The sequence below is a fragment of the Aspergillus luchuensis genome, chromosome 8, assembly GCF_016861625.1.
Source record: "Aspergillus luchuensis IFO 4308 DNA, chromosome 8, nearly complete sequence".
Taxonomy (NCBI): domain Eukaryota; kingdom Fungi; phylum Ascomycota; class Eurotiomycetes; order Eurotiales; family Aspergillaceae; genus Aspergillus; species Aspergillus luchuensis.
The window spans coordinates 1,220,444-1,238,372 of NC_054856.1; the positions used below are offsets into that span (position 1 = coordinate 1,220,444).

Consider the following 17,929-nt stretch of genomic DNA (forward strand, 5'->3'; position numbering starts at 1 on the left):
TGGCCCTTTCGCAACATCAGCTCCAACCAGCCAGACCAAACGAGCCCTCTTACCCCAGTTTGGCCCGATGCACAAGATATGATGAGGCGCGATCTGCAGTCACATTTGCACGACAGAATCAATCATCCGACAATCGCACCATGAGCCTTGATCCGAGCTCGTTTCCGAGGTCGAATTCCCCCGCAAGCTCCGAAAGCTCTCTCACGCGCTCCCGACTACGGGGGAAAGAAGGTTGGTCATTCCTGGTCGTACAGAATTACTATAATACATACTGACAGATGTGATATTGCTAGAGCCGCTGAAGAAGGATAAGAACTATCGCCGTTATGCGTCTACCGTTGAACGTGCACTGTCACTATTCGATACTGCTTTGCAGGAATGGGCGGATTACATCTCCTTCCTGAGCCGGTTGCTCAAGGTACGATGCATCATATACCAGGGGCGGTAATGCACTTTACTGATGGCTATCTTCACAGGCACTTCAATCCCATCCTGCGGACATGCCCATTGTGCCTCACAAACTACTGGTTGCGAAACGACTTTCCCAATGCCTTAACCCTTCCTTGCCGTCTGGTGTCCACCAGAAGGCTCTTGAAGTCTATACGTACATTTTCAACCTGATCAAGGTTCGCATTTATCACTCAGATTTCCTGCATTATTTGATTACTTGCTTCTTGCTAACATGTGTCTTTGGTTCCTTAGCCGGAAGGATTGTCGCACGACCTGCCCTTATACCTCCCTGGTATCGCGCCCACTTTGACGTTCGCCTCGCTCACTGTCCGGCCCCTCTTTCTGTCTCTTGTGGAAACATATATTTGCAATCTCGAACCATGGGCAATCCGACCGGCCCTCAAGGCCATCCTTTTGGCCCTCCTGCCAGGGTTAGAAGAAGAAACAAGCGATGACTTTGACCCTACCATGCGACTCGTCAACAAGTTCCGCGACATGGCGAGTAAGATGGATACATATAAACAGGAAGCCGAGTCTAGTCCAAGCGGTCACTACTTTTGGCAGTGCTTGTTCCTGGCATCCATAACTAGCCCTAGCCGACGTTCGGGTGTACTTGCCTACTTGAACCGTTACCTACCTAAGCTGGGCATCACAGATCGCAGGCCGAGCAAAAGTGAAGTGAGCGAAGCTAAGGATCTACCTCATGAGATCTCTGTGGCAGCGGATTCAGTAATCCTGCCGGAACCCGGTTTGTTGATACGGTGTTTCGCAACTGGACTAGCAGACGAACAAGTCCTTGTCCAGCGGAATTTCCTTGATCTGCTAGTGACACATATACCCCTGAGCTCACCTATTTTGCAAGCTAGAATCACCAAGGATGATCTTCAGAAACTGATTCTCGCAGCTGTGGGGGTTGTGTCTCGACGAGACATGAGTCTGAACAGAAGATTATGGGCCTGGCTCCTTGGTCCTGAGCCTGCAAACGATCGGCCATCCTTCGAGGCGCGCAATTCTATATCGGATAACGCTTCTCAACCGTTCCCTGATGCCCAAGAAATTTCACATTCCGAATACTTTAGTCGATTCGGATTGACTCCGCTGGTGAACGGTCTTCTTGGCATGATCGAGAAAGATACCGAAGTACCCGCAGAGAAAACGAGGCCTTTTCGCATATCGCTGTCGCTGATGGACCGATGGGAGGTTGGCGGCTACATTGTGCCGGAAGTATTCTTGCCGGTCATGCGAAGTGTCCAGGCTTTTGAATCGAAAGCGTCAAAAACCCAGTTCGAGGAAGTCTTTCGCAGTGCCAGTTCTTTCTTTGATGGCGTGGAAAGCGGCGTCATTTTCTCCGAACTTTTGTATCTGATTGACTGGAAGTCCAAGGACTTGACCTCAGGGCACGACAAGGTGCTGAAGAATCTGGAGCTTGCGCATTTCATCCTCGAAAACTTCAATGTGCGCGAAGAGGACATGGTACTTGCACATGTGCCTTTGCTGACTCTCGCCACAATCATCAAATCGAGCGAACTCTCCCCGGAAAAGAGTCCTAACATGGACCAAGAGCGGCTGCGTGCTGTAGCAACTGGGCTGTCCCGTGTTATGACTTCTTTATCGGGCCTACTCACCGAAAGGGCGTTCGCGAAGAAGTCTGATACCCATAAGGCGGATGGCTACAAGTCCGATGTACCTGGCTCACAAATTCTGAGTAGGATACATGCGTTTTATGAACAGAGCAAACAGAGTCTTGATCCTCAACCGCTTCCATTCGCCCCCAAGCACCTTGGGGAACTCATCATCAGGAATGCCTACGAACAAGCTATTGAGGCTCTCGATGGCCGCGGCGATGCGACACAGATGCATGAACGTATAAGCCTTCTTATTGTCATGTTGAAGAAGCTTCCAAAAACAAAGATTCTGCGCGATAGACGCCTTTACTTGGCACTATGTGATCGCGTTCGCGCTGATCAAGTGGAGACTTCCACCGCCTCCTTCGCAGCCATCTCCTCGATTGCATCCGCCATTACGAGCATGTATTTTATCCATAGCCCCGGGTACTACATCAGTTACGAGGATGTATCTGACTTGATTCCCACCCTTGTCAACCGGCTATGGCAATATCTTTCGCCGCTGAACCCTAAGTTTCATGTCGAGGCAGTTCGCTCATTGTGGCATTTGCATTCTGTTTCATGGGCTGATCATCTGGTCGAGGCTGCGATCACTTCCCTGATGGTGGACAAGTCGAACGGGCATCGTCAATCATCGTCCGCAGAACAAGCAGGGAGGTACTTTGTTCTCTGGTCTCACAGTCACCACGGTACATACGAGCTCCCTCCGAAGCAATTACATAACGTGTCACAGCTGGGAATCTCTTACCAGTCATCGATGCTCGAGCGGCCTCTCTTTATCGTCTTGGACTTGCTCAATCAGGGCGTAAATGAAGCCTCTCAAGTCGTACACCGCTGGCTTGAAGACCTGTCTTCCATACATAAGTACGTTTGCAACCCACTCCCAGTCTCACCCGTATTACTTTACCTTTTGATATTGGATTGAAAACTCTGCTTTGAACAAGTGCTTATGTCCTATAGAGTTTTCCGCATGGTAGTTTCGAGGCTTGATCGTCTATTCCAGCAGTCAGAGAACGCAGATCCAGACACTGCGAATCCCACTGTATCTCCAGACGACTACAGAGAGTGCAGCTATCTACTACAAACAATATCCAATCTCATATCAACGCTTTCACATAATGGGTGGATCAGCTTGCTCACCCAAACGTTGGTACAAACAGAGAAGCACAAGGATATTCCAACATCTGAAGGTCGGTTCTACCAAGCATTCCTGTGATCAAATTTCTGATGAAAGTTGCAGATAACTCTGGAGCCCAGAGCCTACATGCGGTCATTTTCCAGGCCTCTCTCAGAGTGGTTAGCGGACACACGACGGCTGCTCATCAGGGCGTGGATGAGATCAAACTGCAACAAACTGCGCTGCTTGTGATGCGTCAACTTCTTCTTGGCCCCGGGGCCGAGGAGGTGGCCGAATCTGGAATTGATTCCTTCCTTGTCGATAGGCTGTCCAGCGTGCTCGATAACGGTGGTAGTGTCGGTATTCAAGCAGCACTTATCGACACTCTTCTCGCAGCGCTGAAGGTTCGATTTGCTCAAGCGTACCTACCACCACCCCCACCACGCCCAAAGCATCAAAGGACTGCCTCTCGAGAGCGTCTAACAAGTCCTTCTATCTTATCCTTCACAAGCGACAAACCTGATAAGTCTCTTGCATTGCCACCTCTACCCCAGCCCCCTCAGCAACTATTGGAGTGCCTTCTAAAAGGCATAAGCTCTCCAAACTCCAGGGAGATAGTGGAGAGGTGGACAATACTGCTTTGCGAAGTACTTCCGCTCTATGCAGGATCCATCTTCCAGATAATCCTGATGTTAGTGGAATGCTTTTGTAAGGAAATCCAATTGGCATATGCAAGTCTTCAGCTATCTTTCAAGCGCACCGAGGGTTGGCCCGAAGATCGCTCTGAACACGCTACGATCGCTCTACTCACCGGTCTCGAGACTTGCATCGCAACTGCCCACGAGCGTCTGCTGTCGGAAGAAGCAAATGTACCGGCTGCCAAGAGCCCGGACCAGAATCATGGGTTCTTTGGAAACATGGTCTCAGGAGTCTTCGCGTCTGAACAGAGTCATGCTCGGTCCAGCGCGGCCAATAACCGCCTCACCGTTTTGCTTTGCTTCCAGGACGCTGTGCGACTTTGTTTTTCGATATGGTCGTGGGGGGCGGTAGAACGAAGCACACTCCCTCAAGACCCGGAGTCGTTAGCATCTTTCCAATATACATCCTTGCGCATGAGGAATAGATCGCGTCGGATATTGGAACACTTATTCACAGCCGAGGCACTTGAATGTCTTGAAACTGCGGTAGAGGTATGGACGAAGTCAGACAGCGACACTTCGTCTTTGATCATCAGTTTGCTCCACACGCTGGATGGATCCCGTCCAAAGATCACAATACCAGCTGTATTCAACTCTATCTACACGCGAACTAACCCCGCCGCATTGGAACCCAACCGCAAGTCCACCTTGACCGCAAGCCTTACGGAGTCTGAGCTAGCAGGTTTCCTAGTGACCTACGCCAGGTCACTTGAAGATGATGTTTTGGATGAGATTTGGGCAGATTGCACCACCTTCTTACGAGATGTTTTGAGCAATCCTTTTCCGCATAGGCAGATCCTTCCGCGATTAGTGGAATTCGCAGCGATCCTTGGGGCGAAGTTGGAGAATACGAGCTTCGGAGAAGATCGACGGATGAGGAAGGAGTTAGGAGTATGTTTCATCTAATTTTGACTTTGACGTGGCTATGCTGACAACTTTAGGATGTACTCCTCCGTCTCCTGACGGCAATATTCACCAGCAAGCCCATGGGTCTCTCCCAAGAGTCAGCACTTCTCGGCCGGGCGTCTATTGACTATGACAGTGGATCGCTGCCACATGTTGGGCCTGATGACCTGCTCAGCATTCTTGCTGCCTCTATGCCCGCGTTTACAACAACCCTGGGCGATTCGGATCGTATTACTACCGCGGTGTCTGGGATATCTACTCATATAATCGGGCCACTCTTTCGCGCACGCCTCTTTCCGAATAACGTTAGTCGGAATTTCATGGCGCTCCTCCAGCACATAGCAAAAATCCCCACTGCTTCCAAGATTTGGAAGAAGGATATCTCTGATGCCTTCAACGACCCGAAATTCTTCGGAATGCAGCTTGATTTGGTGAAAGACGGTTGGGTAAACCTTTTGCGGCAATGGGTGCTCGCCGACAAAGATCGAATGTCTGAGTTGATGTCCCGACTTACTCCGCCAAGTACTGCAGGCATCATGTTTGGCGTTGGAGCTTCTGCTGCCCGTCTAGAAGCGGATCGAAAGGCGCAATTGAATCTCCGCAGGATAAGCCTCCTCATCCTGTCAGCCAACACTGACTACTTTGTTGCAGAGCTACCTGCACTCCTTCAGAAGTTGGAAGATCTCTTGGGCGCGACTAGTTCCTCGTCCCCATCTTCTACGACCAGGTCCGAGGTTTTCATGGTTTTGCGCGCCCTTGCCCTTAAGTGCACAGCCACTACTCTGGCCCCCTTTTGGCCGTTGATGAATTCTGAGCTCCAGGAGGCCATCTCAGCGGTCTCAGTAGGCCAGCAGCAGGAGGTATACAACCCATATGCGCTGCTACAGGCGTGTAAGCTGCTGGATACTTTGCTCATCCTCGCGCCTGATGATTTTCAACTTCTCGAATGGCTTTACGTGACCGACACCATAGATGCGGTCTACCCTCCGGAGCGCTTTGAACCCATGGCACTCGCGGACGAAATCTCGCAGAGCTTGGGAGCGCGCGGATCGGCCTCGTCGGATGGACTCGGGGAGACGGCCGATCTCAGCCAGGGGGTGAAACAGCCAAGCCTGACTGCTGACTGGATTCGCGAAACGGCAAAGGATGAGATTGTTGAGCGAGTCCTTCGGCCGTTCTTTGATCAGCTCAGCATTCATGCATTCGAGAGCACGTATAGCATGGGCCATCCGCGGTTGGACGTCTGCCGAGACGACCTGTTAGCGGATTTGTTCAACGAAAGTACGATGGCCAACTAACAGCGTCATTCATTTATTGCCAGTTCCTGTTACCTAGCGAGCCTCTCTTGTATTATACCCAATGCCTGTATGCCAGACTCCGCGCTGTCCGTAACAACCGAGGTCTACGATCTCTGCCTTACTATAGTAGATAGAACTGTCTTTTCCAGTATTTGCCATTGGACGCATAATGGTATGTATCAAGCAGGTTGTATCCATGGAACAATCCAGTAGCATCTCCGCACGTAGCCCAGCCACCAATAATACTTGTGATCAATCGTAGGCGGTAAATACAATAACCAGCCAGCATAGTTGGGGTGAAGGAGATCGGAAAACGCGCCGTGGATAATTGGGCCGGCAGCAGCCGCAGTCTCCGCCCAAAACAGCACCGCCAACGTCACTCATCCCAAGCTCTCCCCGGCGCCCCCAACTTCATCTCCTTCCAACGTGAGAAGAAACCTGATCATTTTGCCTAGCGATGCTCTGTGCTGATCGCAACTGCAGATCACCAAATAATTTATGATCATGAACGCGTGCAAGAGAATGTTGCCCGGCCTGCGCTCCGTCGCAAACAAGTCGGCAGTTGTCCGGGCGCGGAGCTTTTCGGTCTCTCCCTTCATGAAGGAAGCGGCGCACACTCTGCCTACGAAGAAGCCCGTGGGCGCGTTTCGCGGGGGGTTGGTTTATCCTGGACTGCGCTTCATCAAAAGGTCTATAAGCTTACTGATCATGAACTAGTCTGTTCGGATTCCTTACTGGCGCGATTGCTGCCAGCGCCGGAGTCTATTTCTATGTCCTGGGCGAGTACAGGATCGCAAACGAGATGCTGACAGAAGATATCATCGTACGTTTACTATTATCTCCCCAGATAGTCCTATAAGAGCTACTAATAAGGTAATCAGGCTCTTCAAGGAGCTACACAAAAGCTGCAGACGTACATTGGTGAACTAGAAAGGAAGGTGGACCAGTTGCAGAAGAAGAAATAAGCTTGAACATTCTCATTAATGCTGAACTTACTACCCCGTTCATTGAATTCTTCCATTTGTTTGCTCTGCGGCATTCATATTCCCTTTTGCTATTCTACCGCGCAATTTCATCTTCGGCTCCCAGCATCAATCATGTTGTTTAGTTCCAATTGCAGGGTCTGGCACAGATGAGCGCCAGGAGTAAAACAGTGATGGAGGATCGCGTAATGAACCAACAGCCCTGTATACGAACAATATTTATCTATATGTACACTAATACCAGCCATGTATGTTCTTCCTTTAACATCTAGTAGATATATCAACCAGTTGGCGGCAAGTCGCTGGCGTCATCGAGAGCAAAGCTCCCTTGCAAACAAGACAAACCCCGGCACGGGACCATCTCCGTTCTCTCGAACCATCCATCCATTTTCGCGGAGATTCAAATCCATCCCATCGATCCAAGTCCATCAGTGCCCTTAAAACATCCTGAACCGAACCATGCCCTCCATCCCCTCCTAAACCATGTATCACGTCGAACTCCTCCCCAACAGCACAACCACCCACGCCACTCCGGGGTGGACCTACGTCCCCGATCGCGGTTTCGACCCAGCCAAAGCCGCCATCACGCCCGCCATCGGCCGCAAGCGCGGAATCCGCGATCCAGGCCGAGCGGACCTCTCCTCACGACAGAACAATGCCATCGTTCGACATCTCGCGGAGCTGGATCGCGAGAATCACCGGGACGTGCAGATCTCAATTCCAGTAAAACAGAAGGATGCGTCTGGTCGAGGTATGCCATACATACGCACACATATCCTACGTTCACGGAACACGCCCATGCTAACCTACAACCCTCCCAGGCACAAGAGGCAAAGTGACCTCCAACGTCCGCCGAATCCTACAATCCCAAAAGACCTTCCGCAATTACCTCGACGACGAAGAAGCCGCTCTAGCGCAACAAGCATCCACCCAGCAAACCCAACAACAAACCTCCTCCACCTCCTCCTCGCACCGCCCCTCCGTCAACAAAATCACAAAACCAGGCTCTTCCTCTCGGCGCAGCTCAACGCCCCTAACAGCAGCACCAACGCCTAAACCCGATACCTCCTCGCGCATTAATCGCAACAAACAACACCGCCCCTCCTCCACAGCCCCGACCTCCTCCCGCGCCTCAACAGTAACTACCGCCGCCGAAACAGAAACAGAAACACCAGCCCCCGACAAAGACCAACCCCAAGACAAAGACAATACCGAATCGAAGGAGAAGGAGAAGAAGGAGCAAAACCCCCATGAACTGATCAAATCCGAACACGACAACGACCCCCTTTTGAAATCATATATTCCCTCTGCGCCCTCGGAACGTATCATGCAGGCTTTGCTCGCTGAACCGCCGTTGACGTATCATGCATCGCGCGCTGGCCCGCCGATCGCGAGGAAGTCGCCGCGGTATTTCTGCTGTATGTGTGGGTATTGGGGGAAGATTCGATGCAAGAATTGTCATTTGAGGACTTGTGGGTTGGGGTGTTATAAGGTGCATGAGGATTCGAGGTGCGGGGCGTTTTTCTAGCTGGGTTGAGGGGGAGGTACTCATACTATGATTATTTTGATACCCTATTAGATGCAACTAATTATGCTATTCCAAATCTAGCAATGCGTCTAAGCAACTGCTGTATAATATTCACAGATAGAATCAATATTTCAAGTCAATACCAGCCCGTGCTTCCTCTTCACGAATCTCAAACATAACCTGCACTCCCACAAACAAAGCACAGCACGCCGAGATGAGGTAGATGATGCCGGCCCAGGACCCCAATATACCAGCCAGAAGACCCTCCAATCCATCCAATCCTAAAGCGAATCCGACCAGGTTTGCGATCATCATCATTAGAACGTTACCGACTGCTCCAACTCCACAAAGGACACGGTACGTTGTCGGGCGCGAACGCCATTTGCTGGCTGGGAACAGTAGTCTGCCGATGACTTCGGGCAGAACGAAGAGGGTTATAAGCCAGCCCCACATGAGGAGACGGGGGTTGATGTCATGCCAGAGAGCAACAAAGGTGAAGACAATAAGCGTGTTGAAGATCTGGCGGGCCTTGGCGTAGATCCCGGAAGATTTGCCGCGGTCGGCACTTCCTCTGCTGCCTCCACCCAGGGGCACGTAGAGATAGCGCACGATCCAGCGGTTGAAAGAGCGGTGCCATGCGCGCCAGAAGGAGGAGGGAGAGTAGTTGTTCGAAACGCAGCGTATCATGTTTTCGGTTGGGTCAATTCCGTCGACTAGTGCCCAGAAACGGAAAAATCGCCATGGAATCAGAAGTTTAAGCCAGATGATATGCAGATTGAAGTATGCCAACATGCTGAGCTCGCCAGCTGTGTACAGGGACCAATCGGGGGACGCCTTCGAGATAGCCACGGCGTAGATGAAATGAAGTATGAGCTCCATGGCGAGTAGTGTCAGGAAGAAACGGACACCGTAGAGTACTGTCCGGGTCCGTGTAAGAGAAGGAGGTGCGTATCTTTGCTGGGAGATGTAGTCGTTGAAGGTCAAAATAGGGCCTGTCAAGTACAGCGGAGCGTAGAGAACATAGGCAAGGTAATAGCGCCCATTGAACGCAGCTGGCTCCGCGGGGATACTGACACGGTCACGCTCTGACAGTGCTGCAGGATCGACTTGTTTCTTCTTATCTCTGTCAGCTTGGGTCCCGTACCGCAGGGGAATTGGACTTACTTCAATGGGACTGGCAGCGGGGTAGTCGAGGCTCCAATAGTAATCCATGTTGAAACTAATCAATCGAAGGATCGTAATGTTGAAGAGAATCTCCCATCGGGGCATGATACCACCAAACCCGTCAAGGTAGCGACCCCAAAGTACCAAGGGTGCCTCCTTGTCTGCACCACTCGGGGCGACGAACAAAGAAGCCACCCATTCCAAATGGTAGCCGGAACAGAGTTCGTTCGCAAGCAGCGTTCCGATATTAAACAACCAAGTTGTCGCAGGGATGTACTTCCTGGGGAGATTCTTGGAGATTTTGTAGTTCACATATAGAATTGCGAGGACCTTCAGCGCGGAAACACCGTGAAGGGCTGTGATGAAGACGAGCGCGAAATAGAAGTCGAAGTTTATCCGCTGAGTGAGACGAGCATCCGCAGCAAGGACTGCCGGAGAAGCCTTAGAGGACCCGGTATCTCCGGCGACTGGGCGTACATAGCTGTTGTATAGACGGCGAAGCAAAGGGTGTCCGACTAGTAGCAGCAACAGGTATGGTATGTTATCGCGGAATGAGGAATACTGGTCATCGGAGTTGTCCTAGCAGAACAAAGAAGTTAGCATCTGATACAGAGCAATTGGTCAAATTACTTACAACTTGGCGTCCAGGTATCCAGCCAGGCGACAGCAAATGAGCGTAAGTCGGATACGAAGGATGGCTCTCTATAACATCAAGTCAGCATAGCTGCTCCTCTTGTAACAAAAAAGTGGTCCAGGCCTACCCTGCGACACCCCAATGGCCGTGATGAACATCAACGGCACAGCGATCAAGAAGATTACATAGTAGATGTAGAACTCAAAAGTTCGCCATTTCGGAGGGGGAGCATTGCGCGCAATCGCAATGGCACGGGCATCTCTGGCGGAGGGAGCTCGCGTGTGACCCGCGGCAGCTTTGGGCGGAGTAGTGGAAGAGGTAGTAAGGCGGGTATCTAGAGTATCAAGGGAGTATAATCTCCGAAGCCACGAGAGTACTGAAAGAGGCATCTTAGCACTAGCATTGCGTAGTGCAACCCCTCAAAGACAAAGGAAGAGGGGAGACACCGTAAGGACTGAGTGCGGAGAGCAAGAGGAACGGATGTTGGGGGAGATCATCGCGGATTCCATTTTTGGCTCAGGGGCGGATCTCCGCTGGGGTCACGGGCTGCTGGTTATGCCGCTGTCAGCACTGCATACCAAAACAGTCAGCATGGATTGAACTGGAAATAGCATTCATTACATAAGTATCATTTCTGTATCATTATAAATTCATCTGATACCCTGCCATTTACGATATAGTAGTATTCTCGTGCACTTGAACTGGCTCGATAAGTGACTAATCCAGATAAACAGGCATTGATTGGTCACAAACAATGTCTGACCCGATCAAGACTAGCGTACGCAGTTGCACCCCCTCATGATATCAGATGACTAACCCAGTGCCTGCCTCACCAGCTTCAAGAGAACAAGAACCAGTCCATAGACATCAAAAGTCGGTGATATCTTCTTTATGCTTTGGAACAGGTCATATACATCTATCAAGATGTCATCGCAACGTGTAAGGCTTTCCCCTCCGGCCCTTACCGAATACACAATACACCCTTCCCCGGGGTCGCTACGTCATCTATAACAGATGTACTAACACAACTACCCCCAGATCGCATTCAAAGTATCTGGCACGGTCCAAGGCAAGTTCACGTCAATGCTCCTAAGCAACATCTATGAAACTATTCTTTCTGTAGCAGACAAGTCTAATACATATTCTGGCAGGAGTGGGATTCCGGTAACTATACCCTGCCTTCTGCACGCTATAGATGCACTTCTCGCTAAGCACGCCGCGATCTATAGGGACTTTACTCAGAAGAGAGCCACTGCATATGATGTAAAAGGCTGGGTGAAGAACACACACTGTGGAAGGGTGTGTGCTGTCCCTTTTACTTTGCATCTGACATTTTGCTTGTTTCTTCTCCTGACCGTTCGCCTGTGTTAATATCAGGTAAGATACTTTTACTAATACCATACAGGTAGAAGGCGAAGCCCAAGGAACCGAAGAGTCTCTACAGAAGTTCCTGAAAGACATCAACAATGGACCCCGCCATGCACATGTCGTCAAGCTAGAGAAGAAGGAAATCGCACCGAAGGATGGCGAGGTAGAATTCGGATTTATGAAGACCTCGGAGTCAGGATATGAGGCCACGCAGTGATATAATATCTTTCCCAAATACATCTCTTTCTGTTTATAGCGCACCGCTTCAAAACTAATCCTTGTTTGTCCTTCTGACACGAACTACTACTAGTAGTTGATAATGTAATATTGATCCTAGCCCTTCCGACAACCCTCGTATTGAAAGGTCATCGGAAGCCAAGCCAGTGTATTTTCAGAAGCAATGACAACATCAAACGGAAAATGCAGGAGCAACAACACATAGTCTATTTCTAATATGTTCACCGGCCCCTGTCTGACGTCGGGGGCCAGGAATTAATGGAGCGAGCAGACCCCGGCGCAATCCCGAACTATCTTCGGCATGCCTTGACTCAAACGGCGTTCCGGGATCTCCCGGTAAGGCGACCTGCCATAGAACACGGGGGGTCACAACTTGGGTACATTTGGATGTAGATTACTATTCATTGTGAAGATCACATTCAACTTATGTCCTGAATACCAAGCTCTATCACAATGTGTATACAGTATCCAAAGCAGTACAGCAAAAAGAGAGGTTTCCAAGCAACCTTTCATAACAGTCAATCTAGTATTCCCCATTTAGATACCACCAATCAACCACAACCCATACCCCATACATCACCCCCGAGTCGCCGATCAAAAATCATCACCCACCCCGAGCAAAGATACTAACTAAGAAAGTAAATCACGGAATTCGCGTTCAACAGACGCCGAGCATGCATACAAAATGCCGAAAGAACTACGTAAAACAAGGGGACCCCGGGTCACGGGGACCAGCCCAGAAGATTACAAGGAGTCGCCCGTAATTAGATAACAACAGCGAACTTACGCCGAAATATCTTCCCCTTCATCTTCAGGTAGAGAGATAACGGGAAGCATTTTAAATCCGCTTCCACTTCGAGAGTTGACAGAGCATACCAAATACCCATATACTCATAATTAAGATACAACTTTCAGGTGTGGTCATCGGGCATCCCTATCGAAAGGCATTCCATACCTCCCGTACCTTCTATGTAAGTTCTAGGCTGCGCTGGGGTGACCCACCGGGATATTGCAGGCGCTTGGAAGCTTAACTTGGTTACGAATGTCACATTCAATGCGAGGGAATAAATCTAGCTAGTGGTTGTAAAACGCTAGTAATGGGTTGCTGAGGTAGGCTATTGGGACCTGGAAATTCAATGGATTTGTTCGATAGAGGATCTGCGGTGAACATACTTGGTTTGGGGGGGATTTGATGCCGAGCCTGTAGTATTTGGGCTATTGTTAACGCTATCCCTGTGGTGGGTGATCAAGGCAGGCAAGCAGAGCACTGTAAGATGGGAAAGGAAGTTTCGAAGTAGTAGGCCTTACCTCTGGTAACTAGTACGTAGTATCTTCGAAGTCCTGCATTCCAATTCTTATAGCATATCTGACACTTTGTATTTTACGACGTGGTTTAGCTACTACTACCGTACAAATCCTGATTATTCTCAAAAACAAAGATATCAGGCCTATGATTAACTCAACAGCGATAGCGATAAACATAGAAAAGTCATTAAGACAAACACCCCCAAATACCGCTCCCTGGCGTGGCGACAACAGCGGCAACCTTGTCACTAATCCAGACCTTTTAAAAAAAATTATCCATGGATACGAAAATTGCTTGGAACTCTCTACTGCAGACGTGGCTGAGCAAATTTGAGTTGTTAATGCTAAGATAACTAATCTCAGGGTCAAAAAGCCTATACTGGGTCCCTGAAGTCTTGGTATAGATGGATCCGGGTTTTCTCGATCCGCGTGACTTTTTCTCTCACTCCTGCCGTTTTGTATGTATGGTTCCGGGCGCCAGTGCCACTCCCGGCTTTTGCCGACCCTTTCTGCCCTGTAGAGTCATACCCTGGATACGAGACAATGAATGGATGTTGAAAATTTTTGCTGGGGCTGAAGAGTATAAATAGGGATGGGGGGTTGTACATGTAATTAGTCTGATACATAGGATATCGATCAAGCAATAAGTGAATACTTCATTATTGAGTTTTCCATATTATCTTCTACTACGAGCATACCGACTGCTTTCATACCCAATGAATTCGTTAACAGCAACGGCGCCCATTCGGGCTGCCATTCCAAAGTCATACTTGCATATCGCTACTCGAAATTACTCCGGTGTCATTGCTATGAGCGGTCTGCGCTGTAGTGGGTCGTTGGTGGCAAATAGACATCAGACAGCTGGGAAGCGATTCATATCAACCACGCCCAAGTCGCAGATCAAGGAATTCTTTCCTCCCCCGACTGCTCCTCATGTGAAGGAGGTGGAAACAGCTTGGGTCCATCCTGTGTACGTTCATTTCGCGCGTGCATGATGATAGTGAGTGGAGCTGACAATAGCAGCTATACCGAAGAGCAGATGAAACAAGTCGCTATCGCGCACCGAGACGCAAAGAATTGGGCCGACTGGGTTGCGTTGGGAACGGTGCGGATGCTGAGATGGGGCATGGATCTTGTGACTGGATATCGGCACCCTCCACCAGGCAGGGAACACGAGGCCAGGTTCAAAATGACAGAACAGAAGTGGCTTACGCGCTTTATCTTCCTGGAAAGCGTGGCTGGCGTACCGGGCATGGTGGGAGGCATGCTGAGACATCTGAGAAGTTTGCGGCGCATGAAGAGAGATAATGGATGGTATGTTACATCTCGTGTTTATCAAAGATGACAGACACTGACCACGTCTAGGATTGAAACACTGCTGGAGGAAGCATACAACGAGCGTATGCATTTGCTGACCTTCCTTAAGCTCGCAGAGCCCGGATGGTTCATGCGCCTGATGGTTCTTGGAGCACAAGGGGTTTTCTTCAACGGATTCTTCCTGTCTTACCTCATGTCGCCACGCATATGCCACCGTTTCGTTGGATACCTCGAGGAGGAAGCGGTGATCACATATACCCGCGCAATCAAGGAGATTGAAGCTGGAAGTCTTCCCGCATGGGAGAAGACGGAGGCCCCCGAGATCGCCGTGCAGTATTGGAAGATGCCAGAGGGTCAGCGCAGCATGAAGGATCTCCTGCTGTATGTTCGGGCAGATGAAGCCAAACACCGGGAGGTGAACCATACACTGGGAAACCTAAACCAGGCGATTGACCCCAACCCATATGCCGCCAAGTACAAGGATCCGACAAAGGCGCATCCGAACAAGGGGATTGCAGACCTGAAACCCACTGGATGGGAGCGGGAGGAGGTAATCTGAGTTCACATGCCAGATATTTGGTTTCTTTCACAGACAACCGGCTGGACCGGGTCTACAATGCGGCTTGAGCGTCAGCATATTATTGTCAGTGCAACATCGGGCTTATCGAACTGGTGTTGATGTTTCAAAAATCCTAGATTAGCACATTCAATTTAGCGAATAGATCTCCTCTCAATGATGACGACAATGGATGTTATGAACATGGATAATGTTTCAAGATTCCGCTCCGAGATGATCAGGAGTGATAAATCCCACCAGTAGTGATGGGAGCGGGTGTTCCTGAGCGCAAAGATGGATGGAAAACCGTGCCGAAGTTTGGATGCGGGGCTTCCAGGCACCGGGGAGGCGCTAAGCCCAGGCAGGACAAGGGCCGCCCGGCCGGATGACTTTCTTGGGACGCTTTGCATGATTCCCTCTAAGCACTTCCTAAAAAGGAGGTGGATATCTGGAAGTTCGGAGTCATCAACCTGACTCGAGTGATGAGGCGAACAGCCCTACCTCAGGGGAAGAGCTGAATGAAGCAGAACAGAAAACAAAAAAAGAAAAAAGAAAGCAATCGGCACTGCTATAAATAACAGTGCAAGGACTACTTATCTAGAAAGTACCACGACAACTCCCGGTGGCCGACGAGTTGGCACCGCGGCCATCGACCCGCTTCCCCTTTTAGTGGTAAAAATCCCCCTTTCGAGTCACGCCCAAATTAAATTCGTCGGCCGATCGATCACCATCACCAGTCACTCATCCGAGGCCCTATCCCTATTTTTAATCACGTCAAAACGGTTCCTGTTCCCCCCCGACGACCACCTGTCCTTTCCTGCTTTAGTGTGAGGCATATCCCATCTCTCGCCCAAACCGGATCTGTGCCCTCCAACGCCATACCGTTGAGATCTATCGTCTGCGAAAGTGCCAACCCTTCCCATCAAACGCATCGTCCAAAGCTTAGCATACACCCAATATGGATGAATCTGTCGAGCCCGAATTCATGGCCCCTGTCCGAGCCTCGTCGCCCTCCCCCTCCATCCCAGCGACGCCGGCTATCTCCTCCTGTCCCTCACCAGATCGTACCTTTTCGACCATCTCCTCTCTGTCAACTTCTTCCGCCACTTCCGCCGATGCCAGGTCTTCCGTCTCCATCTCATCCAAGCGACGAGGATACATTCGCCCTCAGGGGGTCGAGTTTGCGGAGTCCGCCAAAAACCGGGAGAGTGTCATGAGTCTGGGTAGCATCGCTCATCTGCAATACTACTTTGCACGAACCGGTCTACTGGACGGCAAAGGTGCCCAGGCTAGGGAATTCAAAAAGAAAAAGAAGCCGGAGGATATGCCGCGACTGCTCTTGACCCCCAACGCTCGGTTTATCGATGACTTGACTCTCAGTCCGACCAGTGCCAGTCCCACCGATGACGAAAGTGAAAGCATAGATCCTAGGGAGGAGGTGTATGACGAGGATGTTGAAGTCATGCTTCCTCCCACGGTCAGTACCTACAGCATCAAAACGCATCACATCCCGCCCCCACCTAAACTCAAGGCTCTGCGGAAGGATCTGCGGGACGCATTGGAGAAAGCCGAACACAGTATCGAATCGATCGATGCTCAAAAGGAACCGCCGGCGGAGATGATTCCCCCGCGGATCAGTCTTTCGAGTGACGATATGCCCGACGCTGCGGAAGACCCCTCGCGTCAGGCGCCTGCAGAAGCAACCCCGCAGACCTGGCAAGAGATCCAGGGCATGCGGGTCCTAGACACTGTCACTTTTGCGATCCGAGCCGCTAAAATCTACTACACTGCGCATGAGCGGCCCGATCGACTGGCGAAGATCAAAAGCGAGCGCGAAATACGGCAAGAGCTGTTCAATGTGCTAGAGGTCCTGAAGCGGTGGGCGTCCCGAAACTTTGCAGACGGTCTTCGCGAGGATGAACGCTCTGGCATTGTTGGATGGATGGCCAACGTGCGTGACATGTTGGCCCGGGAAGCTCAACTGGAGTCATTTGAAGCCAAAGAGCGAGCCGCCTGGATCTGGACCGAGGGTGAATGGATCGGTAAGGAGCGCGAGCGCGAGACTTTGTTCCTGCGCAGTCTGATCGGCTCCGACGCGCAGCTGCCGACATGGACTGCGCCGGAGGATGGCTCACCGCCACCCGCCATGCTGGAACGGCTGCGGGATGGACGCGACCTGGTGCGCGCCCATAATTTTGCCGTCAAGAACTCGAAGCGGCCGTTCCTCGATATCAAAACCTACCATCAGGATGTGGCCAAGCCCTACCGACGGGCCGAAAACCTTCGCTTCTGGGTGAAGGCGGCGGAGCTCCGGTGGGAGACGAAGTTGGAGATGGATGTGATGGGGATTGTGCATGGCAACAGTGAAGAGGCCTGGAAACAGTTCGACCAGGCTCTTCTGGCCTGGTGTAAAGTGGTGCGTGAGGAGCTCGTCCGAGACTGGCGCGAGAGGCGAGCTTCAGCAGCGAGCCTTCCACCCGACGATCTGGTGGTACGGCCTATGTGAGGGGGGGAACTTTGGGGAAAAGAAAGGGTCTACATGAGTAACTAACAACTTCGCTGGAGAGGGAGGAAGGGAAAGGAGAGTTGTAATGATTGGGACTGGTTGAAACTGATTGGGACCACGTATGGCGACTGGTTATTGCGTTTGTTTGCTGTCTACTCCGACGCCCATTGATACCCCTTACTTGTCGGAGTGCAGTCGGATTTGAATATGTTTTTGGTGTCACTCCTCATTTCTTCT

General features: G+C 50.7%; 7 protein-coding genes across 7 annotated transcripts; 6 read left to right on the plus strand and 1 right to left on the minus strand.

Moving 5' to 3' along the window:
* Positions 1-140: 140 nt before the first annotated feature.
* DOP1 (cellular morphogenesis regulator DopA) lies at positions 141-6,094 on the plus strand (the record flags this gene model as incomplete). The annotated part of the gene is made up of 7 exons (XM_041681451.1): positions 141-231; positions 294-418; positions 477-626; positions 703-2,939; positions 3,036-3,265; positions 3,316-4,781; positions 4,832-6,094. 7 exons carry the CDS (start codon positions 141-143, stop codon positions 6,092-6,094), a joined length of 5,562 nt encoding a protein of 1,853 aa, XP_041548393.1.
* A 498-nt stretch (positions 6,095-6,592) lies between these two features.
* On the plus strand, positions 6,593-7,059 carry AKAW2_80433S (uncharacterized protein; the record flags this gene model as incomplete). Its single annotated transcript, XM_041681452.1, has 3 exons — positions 6,593-6,750; positions 6,812-6,917; positions 6,976-7,059. 3 exons carry the CDS (start codon positions 6,593-6,595, stop codon positions 7,057-7,059), a joined length of 348 nt encoding a protein of 115 aa, XP_041548394.1.
* Positions 7,060-7,560: 501 nt separating this feature from the next.
* AKAW2_80434S (putative HIT finger domain protein) lies at positions 7,561-8,605 on the plus strand (the record flags this gene model as incomplete). The annotated part of the gene is made up of 2 exons (XM_041681453.1): positions 7,561-7,828; positions 7,899-8,605. The coding sequence occupies 2 exons, from the start codon at positions 7,561-7,563 to the stop codon at positions 8,603-8,605; spliced, it is 975 nt and encodes a 324-aa protein (XP_041548395.1).
* Positions 8,606-8,728: 123 nt separating this feature from the next.
* On the minus strand, positions 8,729-10,792 carry GUP1 (putative glycerol:H+ symporter (Gup1); the record flags this gene model as incomplete). The annotated part of the gene is made up of 4 exons (XM_041681454.1): positions 8,729-9,718; positions 9,770-10,348; positions 10,404-10,471; positions 10,531-10,792. The coding sequence occupies 4 exons, from the start codon at positions 10,790-10,792 to the stop codon at positions 8,729-8,731; spliced, it is 1,899 nt and encodes a 632-aa protein (XP_041548396.1).
* Positions 10,793-11,294: 502 nt separating this feature from the next.
* AKAW2_80436S (acylphosphatase) lies at positions 11,295-11,988 on the plus strand (the record flags this gene model as incomplete). The annotated part of the gene is made up of 5 exons (XM_041681457.1): positions 11,295-11,342; positions 11,442-11,472; positions 11,555-11,567; positions 11,633-11,702; positions 11,809-11,988. The coding sequence occupies 5 exons, from the start codon at positions 11,295-11,297 to the stop codon at positions 11,986-11,988; spliced, it is 342 nt and encodes a 113-aa protein (XP_041548397.1).
* A 2,041-nt stretch (positions 11,989-14,029) lies between these two features.
* On the plus strand, positions 14,030-15,189 carry AOX1_2 (alternative oxidase; the record flags this gene model as incomplete). Its single annotated transcript, XM_041681458.1, has 3 exons — positions 14,030-14,283; positions 14,337-14,627; positions 14,679-15,189. 3 exons carry the CDS (start codon positions 14,030-14,032, stop codon positions 15,187-15,189), a joined length of 1,056 nt encoding a protein of 351 aa, XP_041548398.1.
* Positions 15,190-16,144: 955 nt separating this feature from the next.
* AKAW2_80438S (uncharacterized protein) lies at positions 16,145-17,692 on the plus strand (the record flags this gene model as incomplete). The annotated part of the gene is made up of 1 exon (XM_041681459.1): positions 16,145-17,692. The coding sequence occupies one exon, from the start codon at positions 16,145-16,147 to the stop codon at positions 17,690-17,692; it is 1,548 nt and encodes a 515-aa protein (XP_041548399.1).
* Positions 17,693-17,929: the final 237 nt, after the last annotated feature.